The 15,182-nt window shown below is 53.5% G+C and overlaps 2 protein-coding genes and 1 non-coding gene across 12 annotated transcripts in view; 1 reads left to right on the top strand and 2 right to left on the bottom strand.

Moving 5' to 3' along the window:
• LOC134486932 (uncharacterized) overlaps positions 1-3,457 on the bottom strand; it is a 27,778-nt gene extending 24,321 nt beyond the window's left edge. For all 4 annotated transcript variants that reach the window (XR_015620845.1, XR_015620847.1, XR_015620844.1 and 1 more), the window contains exons 1-2: positions 3,065-3,457; positions 2,662-2,815 (exon numbers count right to left, since the gene is read on the bottom strand). This is a non-coding gene — a transcript (uncharacterized LOC134486932). The remainder of the gene's footprint in view (positions 1-2,661; positions 2,816-3,064) is intronic.
• Cd72 (Cd72 molecule) lies at positions 2,371-9,793 on the top strand. Of its 7 annotated transcripts, XM_087549217.1 has the most exons (10): positions 2,371-2,553; positions 2,631-2,732; positions 3,299-3,370; positions 3,868-3,957; positions 4,398-4,426; positions 4,562-4,730; positions 7,100-7,251; positions 7,807-7,922; positions 9,132-9,284; positions 9,484-9,793. In XM_087549217.1, exons 1-9 carry the CDS (start codon positions 2,472-2,474, stop codon positions 9,277-9,279), a joined length of 960 nt encoding a protein of 319 aa, XP_087405343.1. In that variant the 5' UTR covers positions 2,371-2,471; the 3' UTR covers positions 9,280-9,284; positions 9,484-9,793. The 7 variants fall into 7 exon arrangements, 3 of the variants coding, with proteins under 3 accessions (XP_087405343.1, XP_087405342.1, NP_001015016.1); XR_015619725.1 differs by having other exon boundaries at positions 4,398-4,730; positions 7,100-7,238; NM_001015016.1 differs by having other exon boundaries at positions 2,403-2,553; positions 4,398-4,730.
• Positions 9,456-15,182, bottom strand: Tesk1 (testis associated actin remodelling kinase 1). The gene is given in 10 exon segments (NM_031578.2): positions 9,456-10,904; positions 11,411-11,540; positions 11,655-11,744; positions 11,867-11,950; positions 12,110-12,200; positions 12,345-12,427; positions 12,755-12,901; positions 13,407-13,455; positions 13,587-13,708; positions 13,853-15,182. Coding segments are annotated over 10 exon segments (1,887 nt in total). The 5' UTR covers positions 14,057-15,182; the 3' UTR covers positions 9,456-10,017.

Raw genomic sequence — 15,182 nt, 5'->3', positions numbered from 1 at the left:
AGCCACTCACGCTCTGCTCGCTCCCACACCCTGTGTACCACAGATGCTATGCCCCAACTGTGCCCACCCATCCTCCACACCAGCTGCTCTGTGCCCTCCTACTCATTCTCACACCCTCTACAGGCCCCCAGGGAGTCACTAGTCCACTGCCTAGTCTCTGGGGGAGGCCCTGCCACAGTGCCTGGAGGAAGGCCCCGGGCTGTTGGAAACTTTAATCAAGCAGGGACCGTTAACAGCTGCAGAGAAGCCTTAGGAAACTAATGAACCACCAAAAGGAAATAATTTGTAAAACCTGTTGTCTTGACCTACGATGACTTTTCTGATAATGTCACATCATTCACTGCTATGGCAAAAGACGACAGCCTCAGCCCTCAGGATCTGCAGGATCTGTTGTGTTTCCCAGGGGCACTTTCACACCGGCACTCACTCCCCCCAGACACCCAAGAAGGCTGTACACACGCAAGCACACACACAAATGTGTGTACACACCCGCCTCTCCTCAGACACTTCATCTGGTAACATGTGTTTGCTCTCCAGCTTCAGGGGCTACTCTCTCTGGGGCAGACTCGACTATGTCACAGCAGAAGGGCTCTCCTCACATCCCCTAACAGTAACATCCCCTGCCCAGCCCAACACCCCCAGCCACGTGAGTGATCCAGCTTGTGGTGAGGAACTTTACCTTTCTTTCTTCCTCCCCACAGCTGTCAGACAGCTGATGGAGGGGGAGCGGATGTGGCCTCAGGGAGGGGCAGTTCTCATGTCCATATCTCATCCAGCTTCAGCTCATTCCAACCCTCAAGGCGTGAGGGCCTTTTGGGATTCTTATAAGAGGCTACATTGTGGTAAAAGACCATTAGAGAGCACCTCTGGGCACTCAGCTCAGCAGGCTTCCTTCTGCCACTGTCTCCCTCCTCCATCAAGGAGGTCCTCTTCTTCTCTTCACTACAACAACTTAGGCTTGTGGTCTCCTCTACAAATGTATCCTCTCTCTCTCTCTCTCTCTCTCTTCCTCTCTCTCTCTCTCTTTCTCTTTCTCTCTCTCCTTCTCTTTCTCTCTGTGAAACATAGTCTCACCACACAACCCTGGTCAGCATAGTACTCATGGTGTAGACCAGGCTGGCCTCTGACTCACAGGGATTTGCTGTGCCTGCCTCTGACTCCTGATTGCTGAGATAAACGGTGTGCACCACCCCACTTGGCCCAAGTGTTCATTTTTTGGGGGGACGAGCATGATGGGAGAATGTTTGGACTGCACGTGTGTCTGTGTGTGCTGGGAAGTGAGGTCAGATCATCGTACTTTCACCAGACCACTGGGCTACACCTTCAGCTCCCAGCACCTTCTATGGAAAGAAATGAGTAAGAACAAGGGGGAGTTTCTCAGCCTCACTGCTACCCAGGAAACCATAGCCAGCCCTTCTTGTCTTTTTAGGTTTTATTTTGTGTGTGCATGTGTTGTGCCTGTATGTATGTCTGTGCACCATGTCCATGCCTGGTACAGATGGCCGAGAATGGCCATGTGGCTGCTGGAACTCCAGTCAGTGCTCTGAACCACTGAGCCAGCTCTCCAGCTCACCGTATCCTGTACTGAATTTCACACTCGTTGTTTCTTTGCTTCCCTCTCTAGAAGGGTGTGTGAGAACCACTGTTGCTCCAGGCTAGTCCTGTAGCCCAGCCCAGAGCGGCTCCAAGTAGACACTGATTCCTGATATGGCTCTGATGTGGGAGCACAGAGGACACCGCAGGATATCAAGGGAAAGATGGATGAGAGGGAGGGTACAGCTTCTCACAGGCATGGTCAGGTAGACAGCAGGGAAAAGCTATGAAGTGGGGAGCCTGGGATGCTCACAGAGGAAAACCAGTTTGTTCCCTGTCTCCCTTGCATCCTCCTAAAAGCTGTCAGATTCCCAGGGATGGCTTCAGGGTGACAGCTCTGTAAGCAGGAGGGGAGGAGTCAGGTTTACCTCAGGAGCACTCCATGCAAAATGGGGCATATGAACCTTATCTGAGCTACCAAATTAAGGGTCCCCTCCTGGATGAAGTTGATTGGGGTGATGTCCTGGGTCAGTAAGAGCCAGGGTCCCAACTCTACATGGATGGAGCTCAGTGAATGACAGTCAGGAAGGCGTGGCCAAGCAGGGAACACAGAGGAACTGGCATGAGGACCTTAAGCAAAGTGGGTCGAGGGTGCATGAGGAGAGGGATCTGGCTGGACAGAGTTCAGCTAGCTTCAGAGTCTGTATTTGGGACCCCAGCATCCCTCTCTGGTCATCTGGCTCCAACCCAAGGACCTCTTCTGCTTCATTGAGTCCATCTGCCCACAGACCTTCCTCTTTTGTGACTTTGGCGTCACAGCGCAAAGGGCTGAGCCTTACAACCACACAGAGAACTCAATAGCTAAGAGAGGAGAGGAGCCAGGGAGGTGTGGGCCAGTGGATTAGCTGGAAGTCTGTGAAGCAGAGGTACCCAGGGTTATGGCTGACGCCATCACCTATGCAGACCTGCGCTTTGTGAAAGTGCCCTTGAAGAACAACGCGTCTAACCATTCAGGACAGGGTAAGTCCTGCTTGCTCTCCTCCCCCACTCCACAGACCTCACTCCAGACTCTCACTTTGGAGCTTTTCCCTTTCCAGACTGTGAGGCCTATGAGGATGGGGAACTCACCTACGAGAATGTGTCTCCAGTCCCGGGAGGGCCGCCAGGCTTGGTTTCCCCTGCACTAGCGGACAAAGCAGGTATGGAGGACCAGGGACGCCTACAGAGGGTGTCTTCATCCACAGAGTGCAGAGCAGTCTTGGAGAAAGAAGCCGGGCTGTTTCTGTGACAGAGATATCAGAGAGCCAGGGGGAAGATGAGTGGGAGGTCCTTGTGGTAAGCTGGGTTCAGGATCGGGGAAGCCCGGTGTGAGACTGGTTTCAGTGGAAAACAGGAGTGGGAAGGACGTGGAAGAAGGATGAAGGGTTACAAGGAAATGATAAGGAAGAGATAAAGGGAGACCCAGGAGAGAAATGAGGAACATGATGGGAGTGAGGACAAGGCGACTCAAGAAGGGCTTTTGAGGGAGTACCTCCTGGCGTGGCATCTCTGGGGACAAGCAAGAGGCTAGCTGAGTTCATCTCAAAAATCCCCGAAGGCGACAGGGACATGTGACCCAGGGGCAGCAGATGAAGTCCAGAGAGTGCCGCAGCCGTTCCACAGCACTTAGCTCAGGGCAGACTAGGGTCTCTGTATGGTGTGGGGCTGGAGAGAAGGGAGGTTACGGGGACTTTCCATCCTCACTTCGGGCGCTCCCCTCCCGCAGGGGTCAGGTCAGAGCAACCAACTGCGTCCTGGAGCTCCGTGAAGTCATCTGCTCTCGGGCAGATTCTCCGCTGTGCGTATTCTTACTCTACCCCCTTCACCCCGGTACCCCGCCCCAGCAGTCCCGGCTGGCCTTTCACCAGCTGCCCGCCCCGCCGGCGGCGCAGGGCACCGACCGCGATATCAGACGCTATCTGTGTACCCACGTGGGTCCCGGAGCGGTGGGGCTGGGTTCTGCCCTGTGCCAGATGAGCCTTTGGGACTTCCACGTGAGCCCAGCCACTCCACTACCTACCTCATCTCGGTAGCGATTGTTCCTACATGGAGTCCTAGATCACAATTCCCCTGTTCGGATGGTCTCTAGTCATGTGCCTCCAGGTCCCTTCCCTGTATGAAATTTAGTTTCTTCAGTCAGGTAAGGTCCCCTCAATCCTTTTCGCCAGTTGCAGTCCCTAGTACTTACTCCTGCCGGTCAAAATCTGCTTAGGACCGTTTCTTTTTTCTCCCCGTTGTCTCACTGTCTATGCATTCTTCCCTGGGACTGACTGCCCATCATCCCTGTCCCCTAAGGTCCCACAGTCTGTTTGCAATACTCCTTGCTTGGCCTTCTCCTCGCCTGTCTGATGTTAGGGGTGGCTATCATCTGCCTGGGAGTTCGCTGTGAGTATGGGGGCCCCCATTCCTCACTCATTCTAAACACCATTCCTTTTCTCCCGCCAAGTGGCTTTTCCTTAGCAAGGCTCTAAGGCACTGTCCCGACATCCCTGACTTTTGGGTTTCCAGCTGGGACTACCCTGGAGTGTTCCTGCCTCCCTAAATTATCCTTATCCAGTTCAGGATTCCTTAAACTCCAGGCAGCCAGATCTTAAGTTCAGGACATTATACAAGAAGTTTCAAAAAGAAGAAAAGGTTGATGCTGAAGTCTTAGAGCACCGGGGTACAGCTGGAGGACGTGTCCTCAAGGCTCCCTGTAACAAGCTTCACCCCCAACAAGGGTCTCCATATGTAGCCCAGGCTGGCCTCGACTTTGCTATCTCAGCCTTCCCTGGATTGGGATACGGGTGTGCGGTGCTGTACCCAACCAGTCTGTACCCGAACAGATCTGCAGGTGTCTCAGCAGTTCGAGCAGGTGAGCAGGATTTGGGAAGCCACCAACAGCAGCTTGCAGCAGCAGCTCAGGGAGGAGAAAAGACAGCTGAAGCAGAAGGTGGAGGATCTTCGGGAGTCTCGGAGAGAGCTGAACTCGACGCAGGACACATTTCAGGAGAAGCAGAAGATGTATGAGGTCACTAAGCAGCAACTACAGGACTGCCAGGCTGAGAGTCAGAGGACCAAGGAGAGCTTGAAAACTGAGGAGCAGCGGAGGCAGGACCTGGACCAGAGTTTGAGGAACACGCGGGACACTCTGAGACGCTTGTCCTCCTGTTCGTCAGGTACCTGCTCTGGGATCAGGGAGACAGGGGCTGGTGGCTGTGAGACATAGACTGAATCTAGGAGTCTCTGGTGGCTGGGTTTGTCCAGCCATACAGAGCTGGGCTATGTGAACTCAGTTACTGATGAGGACCAAGCTGCACACTGGATTTAGGGGGTGCCCCCAGCTCTATGGCAGATCATGAGTGGGAAGAGAAGAGGAAGCCGTCTCCAGTGACTCACTTCACATTGTCCAAATCTTTCTGACTTGGGGTATCTAGTGCTTCTGCCAAGCTTAAGATAGCCAAATTACAGACACCAGTCCTTAGCTCGAGTTTCTTTAGGCTTCGGTTTTCTCTGCGTGCACATGTGTAAATGTGTGCCTCTCCCCTCCCCCAACCCCTCTGTGCATGTAAGTGTGTGTTACACTCACATGTTTGTGCATGCACAAGTCGATGAAGAGACTCTTCACTGAAGCAGGGTATCTTATTCAAACCCAGAGCTCATCAATATGGCTATAGCCAGCTTTCTTTCTTTCTTTTATTTTTTTAAAGATTTAATTTATTAATTATATATAAGTACCCTGTAGCTGTCTTCAGACACACCAGAAGAGGTCATCAGATCCCATTACAGATGGTTGTGAGCCACCATGTGGTTGCTGGGATTTGAACTCAGGACCTCTGGAAGAGCAGTCAGTGCTCTTAACCACTGAGCCATCTCTCCAGCCCTATAGCCAGCTTTCTGTGAGGATTCTTTGACCCCACCTTCTACTCACTTGGCATTCACTTGGTGTCTTAGTTACTTTTCTATTGCTGTGACAAAACACCAAGACCAAGGCAACTTGTAGAAGAAAATCTTTAATTAGCTTGTGTTTTCGGAGTGTTAGAGTCTGATGGTAGAGCCAAGGCACCAGGAACAGCTGAGAGTTCCCATCTTGATCCACAAGCAGGAGACAGAGAGAACTCACTGAGGGTAGCAGGAGTCTTTTAAACCTCAAGCCTAGTCTGGCCCCACCTCCTTCCACAAGGCCACAGTCACTAGTCCTTCCCAAACAGTTGTATCAATTGGGGTGCAAGCATTCAAATAGATGAGCCTATGAGAGCCATTCTCATTCAAGTCACCACACTCAGGTGCTGGGATCTTAAGTTTGGTCCTCATGCTTGTGTGCCAAGTGCTCTAACCACTGATCCAACCCTAGTTATGGGCAAATCCTTCAAAACCACAAATCTGATCATGCTGTCCCTGTTGAGGCCATGGCATTCTTATTAGTTATCCAAGCAGTAATGGGGCATAAATACACTCGAGCGTGTGCCCAGACACAGGTATGGAGAGAGAGCACACAATTCCTTGATGTGAAAGTCAACAGTATTGTTCTCTTCCTCTTAATAGAACAATAAAATCTTGAGACAGACATGGTGACACGTAACTTCAGCATTTAAGAAGCTCAGGCAGGAGGATGAGGAAATTGAGCCCAGCCTAGGCTATATCTCTCTGTCTCTCTGTCTCTGCTCTCTCGCTTTCTTTCTCTCTCATTGACATGGTTCTCAAGGCTCTGCCTACCTTTAGATATGTTTATCTCTCACTCTCTTCAAATCAGTCACACCCAACTAAAAAAAAAAATTCCTTTAAGTTGCCACAGCACAGAAAAATGGGAGAAGCTGGATGGAGACATAAGAAAATGTAGGGGAGAGAGAGAGAGAGAGAGGAAGAAAAGAGAGGAGAGGAGAGAGGGAGAAGAGAGAAGGATAGAGACAGGAAGACAGGAAGAGAGATAGCATGTGTGAGAGACAGAGAGAGAGTCCGGCGGTGGACAGGGAATGATTTCTGAATGTTGGCTAGGTCTGATAAGAGTCGTTTGTGATCAAGAGCAGAGTGGGGCGTTGGATGTTAAAGAAGGATTCATTTCTTACAGGTAATCCGGAAAAGAACAGAGATCAGCATTTTTAAGTAGAGAAGTGGAAATGGAGAATATTCATAATTTTTAGAAAAGCAGGAACCAAGTTTGTCTGCTTACAGAGTTGTGGAGAGAGATGTGGCCACAGGCTGGAGGAGTGTGGCAACCTCTGAATGTGTTAGGGATTAAATGGAATGAATGAGTGAGTGAATGAATGAATGAGAAGCCCATTGATCAGTGTGGGAGCTAGGCAAGGTTGGCAAGTTTAGGGCAGATTTTAATGTTTCAGAACCCAGGGACAGTGTACTAACTCCACTAGGAAATTCTTCCCATGTTATTAAGGAGTAAAATGTTTTCAGAAGAGGCAAAAAGATCGCAAAGATCAAGGACTAAAGCTGACAAAACCGACATTGAGAGCAGACCCTTAGGGTCAATCAGCTGGCCAATTAGTCAATTTACCCCAAGAGTTGTGGCTGTCATATTCTTTCTGCTTTGTAGACACCTGCTGTCCAAGTGGATGGGTTCAGCATGAGAAAAGGTGCTTTTACATCTCAAATACCCCCAGAAGTCTGGAGGAGAGCCGAAAATACTGCACATCTCTGTCCTCCAAACTGGCTGTGCTCAACGAACCTCCTAGGTATTCCCTACAAGTGAGCATGACCTTATCTATATTTTGAGGTGGAGGTATGTAAAGAGATGTGTGCTATCAAGTCAGGAATGGCAGTGCACATCTGCACACAAGCCATGGTTTACATTGCTTCCCCAAGACAGATATGGAAGTCACACTATTAGCCAGTAAGTGTGGCAATAGTTGGGCATTCTCACTCCCGTGATATCCCATGGCTCCTATTGTTTAGCATCCGTGAGAGCTGACATGTCTGAGCCATCTCCACTTCAGTCTGTCTTGGCTTGCTGGCCTGCCCCTTGCCTGCTTAATTCCTCATTGACTCCTCTCAGGCCGAGTGCCAACCCCCTGACACTCATCTGAGACCGGAAGTTCACAGGCTGACTCCACTTCCCTGCTTGGAGGGGAGATGGAGAGTGAGCCTGTGTCTGGTAACACTGGAAGGATAGATGCAGGAGCAATTAATTAATTCATGTACTAAGTGGGCGTGGCCTCTTGCTAAGTGAAATTCATAGGCCCCTAGGGTGCCCCCACTTTACTCTGTATTCTCATTGTTCTCTTACCCCTCTGAACCCCCTAGGATTCTCTGCCTGATGGCTTAAAGAAGTTGCTAGATCGTTCAAAGTCATATTGGATTGAGCAGATGAGCCATACTGTATATTATCCACAAAACATGAAGAACATGAAGGGGAGGAGGTATTGTCATCTCAGTTTTTTTTTTTTTTTTCTTTTTTCTTTTTTTTTTTGGATCTGGGGACCGAACTCAGAGCCTTGCGCTTGCTAGGCAAGCGCTCTACCACTGAGCTAAATCCCCAACCCCTGTCAACTCAGTTTCTTATAAAGGCATATTACTTCCTTAAGTCCTGCTCCCAAAACTCCCCCACAAATCGGTATTGTGGTTTCTTGTTTCTTTTACTTGATTAACATATTAACTTGTTTAAGATATTAAAAACAAAACGTGTTGGTGGAGGGGTGCCACAGGGCAGGCAGAGGACGGCTGTGGGGGGCAGTTCTCTCCTACTGTGTGCGTCTCGGGGACTGCTCCCAGGCTGTGGTGCTCACCTGCTAAGTCATCTCACTGACGTGCACCTTACTCCATACTCCATCCATAGTGCCTGGAGGTCTCTAGTGCATACTTACATTACAATGGCATTTTCCTGTAACCCTAGCACTCAGGAGGCTGAGGTAGGATTGTGAGTTAAGGCCAGTCTGGGCTACACAGCAAGACCCCTTCCCACATCTCTAAAAACAAATTAGGCTGAGAAGCGATTTCAGCAAGGCTTCTCAGGCAGAGGAGTGCTGGCATTGACCTAAGCCTTGACAGGCTGCCCAAACAGACAGCTTGCTTAGTCCATGCCAACTGGGGCACTAGACCGGTCTCAGGAGAGGGCAGAGTAGCTGCAGTTTTGCTCCAGGGACCCCAAAGCAGGGCGCTACTTCATGTTCCATGGGGTTTGAGGTCTGTGACTCCTGGGTGCTGTAAAGGTGCACGAAGTCACACCCAACTCCTTACGTGCAGCTTTCCTCTTTTAAGACTTGGGTGAGGGCTGGAGAGATGGCTCAGTGGTTAAGAGCACCCGACTGCTCTTCCAGAGGTCATGAGTTCAATTCCCAGCAACCACATGGTGGCTCACAACCATCTGTAAAGAGATCCGATGCCCTCTTCTGGTGTATCTGAAGACAGTTACAGTGTACTTATATATAATAAATAAATCTTTAAAAAAAAAAAAAAAAGACTTGGGTGAGTTTTCCTCTGTGGCCTTAAGGCCTGTGGAGCTGAAGTTCAGAAACCTGTTCCTGAACCATGTGGCCCTAGCAGGTCATAGGCTTTGGACTAGGTTTTACAAAGAGCAAGGGAAAGGAGGGACTTGCAGACTCTAAAGTATATCCCAACTCTCTTCACAGGTCCGATTCTCATTCTCAAAGCTCATGTTACCTGATAAAATGTTACCATTCATGGTGGTATGAAAGCTCATACACGTGTACAGACCTTTTCCCCTGCATTTGTGAGCTGGAGGCGCTCAGGTTTCCTGATGGGATCCATCTGAACTGAAATGGGTAAGCATGAGGGAGATGAGCCATGGGTGTGTGGACAGAGGCCCAGAGGACTTTGTCCCCTCGTTTGTCTCATCCCCCACCTCCAGTGGCTGTCTGCTTACACAGGGCCAGGCGAGGCAGGGAACAGAGAGGAGCTGGGGAGAAATAGGATGAGGGCTAATGAAGTCAACTGGAGCTCACTGGTGCTTTATTTTTCCAGACACTTCAACAAGACCTTGTGACCTACATCCTTAACCTATGGCCTGCCAATTCTCAAGACTGCTATTCCTCCAGCACTCCCTCACTCTTGGGCACGCCCAGCTAAGGGCTGATTCTGGTCTGGCGACCTGCTGCTTGCTTGAAAGCTGCTCCAGAAACTATTCTTGGGAAGAGTAAAGAAGCCTCCAGAAAAGACTTTGACCTTCCTTAAGAACTTCCCGAACTAGAGATGGGTCAGGGGAGGGCGCTCCGCTGAGTGGATGGATGGCCCGGAGCCAGCCAGGCAGTTTTATTGAAATATTTTTAAATAATTTGCACGTGTTAGTCTTGTGTGTCAGCAATGCTGTGTCTAGTCCAGTGATCCCAGGGGTTGGACAGGAAGTGCTCTGTCCATTGAGACCATGCTGAGGCTCCCCTATACGGGGAGAAGAGCCAGTCAGCCCATCTGGGGCTGGCATTGTCCAGCAAGTGCACTCTGTCCTTACAGGGTATCCCGAAGGCCAAGGTTGGAAGCCTGAGATCACAGGCCTCACTGCTAAGAGCGTGCCCCAGGCAGCTGCAGGCTGGGTGTGGGTGGCTTGGCATGATGCCCTCGGTGGCAGAGAAGACTGCCCGCCTCACAGTTCAAGTTGCGGTAGCGGGCAACAGCTGGGGTAGGGCGGGGGCACATGGATAGGAAGCCAAAGCTGAAGGGGCTGAGGCAGCAGCCAGGGCAGGGAAGCCCCTCCTCCTGCTCCCGGGGAGCTGATGGGGGTGGTGAGGGTTCTGTCCGCTCCAGGGCTGCTGCCCGGGGAAGGCTATGCTGTGCCCGGTTCCAGGGCTCCCTCGCCCATCCTTGTGGGGAATTCACCACCACAGCAGGGGGGTTATTATTGAGGGAAGGTCCTGGTCTAGCAGACCAGGGCTGAGAGGCTGAGGAACACGTACTGATGAAGTTGTCAGTGGCCACAGCCAGAGGCAGCTGGGGAGCCGGCCCTGGGGGCTCTGGCTCAGGGCTGCTGCCCTCACAGTCCATCCTTTCCTCAGTCGAGGGGCCCACGGGGGACGGGCCAGGACCTGGCAGTGCAGTTTCCATCCGTCGGGGGAGCTCAGGGGATGAAGGGAGTGAACGACAGCGGCGGACGGGAGTCTCAGGCTGGACCAGGGACTCTGGAGAGGCCACCAAGGGCAGCTGGGTAGAGGTCAGTGGTGATGGTGGCACCAGGGGCAGTGGAGTGGCCGGCTTGCAGGGTGTGTCCAGAAGTTTGATCTTGCCACCCCTGAGGTCTTCCCGCAGTGAGAAGGGGTTGACTCGTGTTAGATTGTCCCCCCAACTGGGGGGTGATTCTGGTGAAGGTGGCAGGAAGAGGTCTGACCGGCTTCGGGAGAGCCGGGGGTCTGACCTGGGAAGCGTGGCAGAGGGACCTCCTCTTGGAACAGACCCTGTGGAAAGAGAGGTGTGAGATCACTGTCCTCAGCATCTGTGCAGAGCTGAGGCCCTCGATCCCCAGGAAGGTGGTGGGACATGAGCTTAAGAAAGGGAAGCCTACAGGTGCTCTGGAAGGGATGACTGTTATTTCCCGCTACCTTGTTTAGTCTGTATGAACCACAGGACACTGAAGTTGTCAACTGAGGTCAGAGGTCAGAGGACAACTTTCAGGTGTTAGTTTTTAGCTTCCATGATGTAGATCCCAGTGATGGATCTCAGGTCCTTATGCAAATGACTGAACCTGTTGAGCCATTTCACCAGCCCCTCCAGCTACCTTTCTACCGCCCTTTTCTGCTTCCTTGGGCTCTAGCAATAAAAACCCATCTTCTATGAGATGCCTCTCCACCCTCCCACCTGACTGCCTACCTTTTAACTCATAGATCCAATTAGCCTCCTCCAGATAACTGATTCTCAGGAGAGGCAGAAGGACTTCTGCTGGGTCAAGGTCATGCTCACGTACCCTGATTGTATGTCAAGGGAGCCTTGGCAAGGGGCATCTTGGCGAGGGGCGTGGGCTCAGGCAGCTGCTCCAGGATTTGTTCCAGGTGCTGGGTAATTTCAGTAAAAGGGGCACGGGCGCTGGGTTCCATCTGATGGATAAAGACAGCTTTGCTCAGGGCTCAGAAGATGGTGAGTTTCCTCCACTATCTCCCCAGACATAGAAGACAACTCATGGTTAGGGGCAGGGCAGGGGTGACACTTACGCTGCAGCAGTGGATGGCCAGAAGCAGGAAAGGTAGCGGACAGTCATTTCCCACCAGAGTTCGAAAAGCAGGCACATCCAGACCAAAGTCCTGTGGGGACAGAGGAGGGGCTGCCAAGTTAGCCTTCAGTGGGCTCTCCTTGTGCCCCACTGTGAGAATCGACCCCACAGAGCCCTTCTTGGTTGAGGCACATACAGTGGAGGTTACTTCACCTCAGTACGGGGTAGGTAGTCAGGGTCTGCAGGTACTCGGGCGATGAGCTCACAGAGGACAATCCCAAAGGCGAAGACGTCGGCCTGGAGGGAAGTGGGCCATGCCAAGGGGGAGGAGTCAGCACTTATCTTGGGTTGGAAGGGTGGCAGTGAGGGGTAAGGGGCAAGGCCGGGGGCTCCACATATATAACAGAGCTGTTGGATGGGGGCTCTCAAGGTCTCTGGGGGGCTTGAGGCTCTTACCTTCTCATCATACAGCTCTCCCCGCAATACCTCTGGGGCCATCCAGTATGGGGAGCCCACCACAGCCAATGGCTCCTTCCTTGCCCCTTCCCTGCAGAGGCAGGGTGGTCAGAATCTTCTATTCAGACATCCCCAGACGAAAGGGGATGGGGTAAGCCTCCTCTCCACCCACAGAAAGCACCACTGGCGTAGGGCAACCCTGGGAGGCTCCGGGTAAGAAGGGTGGCCATCTTACCTATACACAGGGATCTTTTCAGCCAGTCCGAAGTCACCCACAACAGCTGTGAAGCCTCCGTCTTCCCGTCGGACCAGACAGTTCTGACACACACACACAAGCATCCTCACACACCCATCCCCTGCTCTCTGGTCCTCTAGTATAGACCCCAAAGCCCCGTGTCACCACAGCACTAAGCACTACTCCAACCTTCCCTCCCGGTTCTCCAAGGCACCTCATCATTGCAGTATCACTCAGCAGTCAGTGTGATACTCAGTTCCTCAGCCCTCCTGCTGTCCCCGTTCTTTCCAATGCCTTGGCACCCCGACATTCTAACATATCTTCTACCCACATGCCAACATCCACAGGCCAATTACAACTTAATAGCTCCAAATCCTCTTTCATCGTTCCACCCACCTTGGCCAGCCTACCTTGGATGTGAGGTCTCGGTGAAACACACCTTTGGCGTGTAGGTACCGTAGGCCTTGTGCAATGTCCAGTGCTAGGTGGAGCCTGACTGGCCAGGAGAGGGGTTCTGGGGAGCTCAGCAGCTGTTCCAGGGTACCCCCATTCATATACTGGGACATAGGGGAAAGAGAAGGGGCTTCAGTCTGTATTCTATGTCTGCCACTCCTGAGAGAGTTGACACTCAGGAGGCTCACAAAGAACAGATGGGTGAGTCTGTGCTCTAAGGTTCCCATTTATATACTAGGCTGCCCTGTCTCCCAAGGTAGGACTATGTGCAGCTATGTCATCCAATACATTTAAATACAATCAGACATTCTTCTGTTACACTAGCTCTTGCTTTAGGCTACTCCATGTGTAGTTAGGGGATCCTGTGTTGGCAGGCCAGCACTGTTCCCAGGGATATAGACGGAATAACTCCAGCTGAGGATTCTAATAAGTGGTTTGCCCAAAAGAGAAGTTCAGGAAGCCTCCAGTTGGAGGAGGTCCTGAGGTCCTGGGCAGGCAGGTGGCTTCTTTTTAATTTCCTAGCAGATCCACCAAGATCACTGACTGACACTTTCACTTGGAGGTGTGGTGCCTTCCTTCCCTGTTTCCTGGCCTATGCTCAATGCTTACCTCTGTAAGCGCGTGCAGCTGCCCTTGGTGCACACAGACCCCCATGAACCTGAAAGTCGATGAAAAGGATAGGATAGGCTGTAAGAGGGGGGTGGCGTGGGGGACCGCATCTCCCTCCTTTCCTGAGGGAACTTTCCCTCCCAGCACACAAGCTGCCCAGCAAGAGGCTAGGCCGTTCACCTGAGGATGTTAGGATGCCGGAGCCGGTTCATCAGCTGCACCTCCCTTAGAGTGTTGCTCCGGTTACTGGGGAGCTTGTTCATCTTCAGCACCATGACTTGTCCCGACTGTCGGTGCCGAACCTGGGGGAGGCAAGGATTGGTGTGTGCCCTGCAGGTTAGGTGGCTAGCCCTAGTCGGATCTCTTAACCCAGGCTGTGGGCCCCTAAGTTCTAGCCTCCCGTCCAAGGCTCGGTCCCGCCCCTCTGTCCTCTCTGCGAGTCCTACCTTATAGACCTCAGAGAAGAAACCAGCCCCGATCTTCTCTGCGCAGTCGAAATCGTCCACGCGCGCCAGGCTGGACACGGCGCTGCGGAGGGCCCGGTAGGAGGAGGGCCGGCCCCGGCCCGGGCCTCCGCCTGCGCCCCCCGGCCCCTCCACCGGAGTCTCTCCGGGCCCGGGGCCCCGCAGCGGTGGCCGTTCCCCGGCCATGGCCGGGCCCCCAGCCCCGGCCTGCTTCACATGGCCGGATCCCCGGGACCCGGGCAGGCCGCGCTCGCCATGGGCGCCGGCCCAACCTGATCCCGGGTGCCGGGACTCCCGCCCGGCGGACTCCGGGAGGACCTGCCGAAGGTCCTGGGCCCGCCCCCGCCGCGCCGGCGAGTTGGGCCTGGTGGAACGCCGCGGCTCTCCGCTCTGCGCGGGGCCTGGGCCTGGGCCTGGGCCGGGCGGCGGCGGCGCTCCCGGGCGCCGGCGGCGGGCTCCCCGCGGGCGGCTGCTGCTCCGCTTCGCCGCCGGGCTCAGGCTGCGCGGCCTGCCCGGGGCGGGGCCGGGCCCGGTCTGCGGTTAACTCCTTGGAGCCCGAGCTGTGGCCCGGCCACGCCCCCTCAGGTGCGTCCCGGCGCGTAGGCCGGGGCGTGAATAACAGGACTTAAGGGTTGACTGCAGGCGCGAATTCTCCTGCGCCCTGGGCTCCACGGATCAAGCCCGCTGCCTGCCCAGTCTGCGCCCCACTCCGACTGCCCATTTCAAGGGGCTTCTGACCCCGACACCCTAAATCTCGGGGCTCGCTAACACCTGTTTTCTCCGGTCGTGGTACCCAGGGCTGTAGGGAGCCTCTGGCCTCCGCATCCCTGACCTGCCCCGACCCCTCCTCACTCCATCTCCATTCCCCTGAGTAAAGTTGAGATTCCTGCGCTCCGCCCGGTGACCACCCTCCTACTTCTTTGTCCTAATAACCCTCTTAGGGGAAGCCTGCACCTGCAAGAAAGCCCCGCCCTCCGTCACAGCCCACCCCTCGACAGGATCCCGCCCCCTCAAAGGCCGCTGCCCCTCGGAGCCCGCTCTCCTTCAGGGGGACCTTTCCTTGGGACGACACTGGCACATCAGTGTGTATCCAGAGCCCCTTAGTGCTGCACCCCTTCCTCTTTGTGTTCCTTTCACTAAAAGAGACCTTTCAGAGTGACTCGGCTAATCATTGTGACCCCTCCTCTCAAGGTGACTCCTCCCCTAGCTCTCGCCCAGCGGGGTGACCCCTTTCGGCAGGTTGCGCCCCGCGTCTGTAGACGCGGGTATGCCCCCCTCAGGCCAGAGGAGGAGGTGCAGAGGCCTCTACAGC

Source organism: Rattus norvegicus, chromosome 5 (assembly GCF_021556685.1).
Source record: "Rattus norvegicus strain SHRSP/BbbUtx chromosome 5, alternate assembly SHRSP_T2T, whole genome shotgun sequence".
Taxonomy (NCBI): Eukaryota; Metazoa; Chordata; class Mammalia; order Rodentia; family Muridae; genus Rattus; species Rattus norvegicus.
This window is presented reverse-complemented; position numbering and strand designations above follow the sequence as displayed.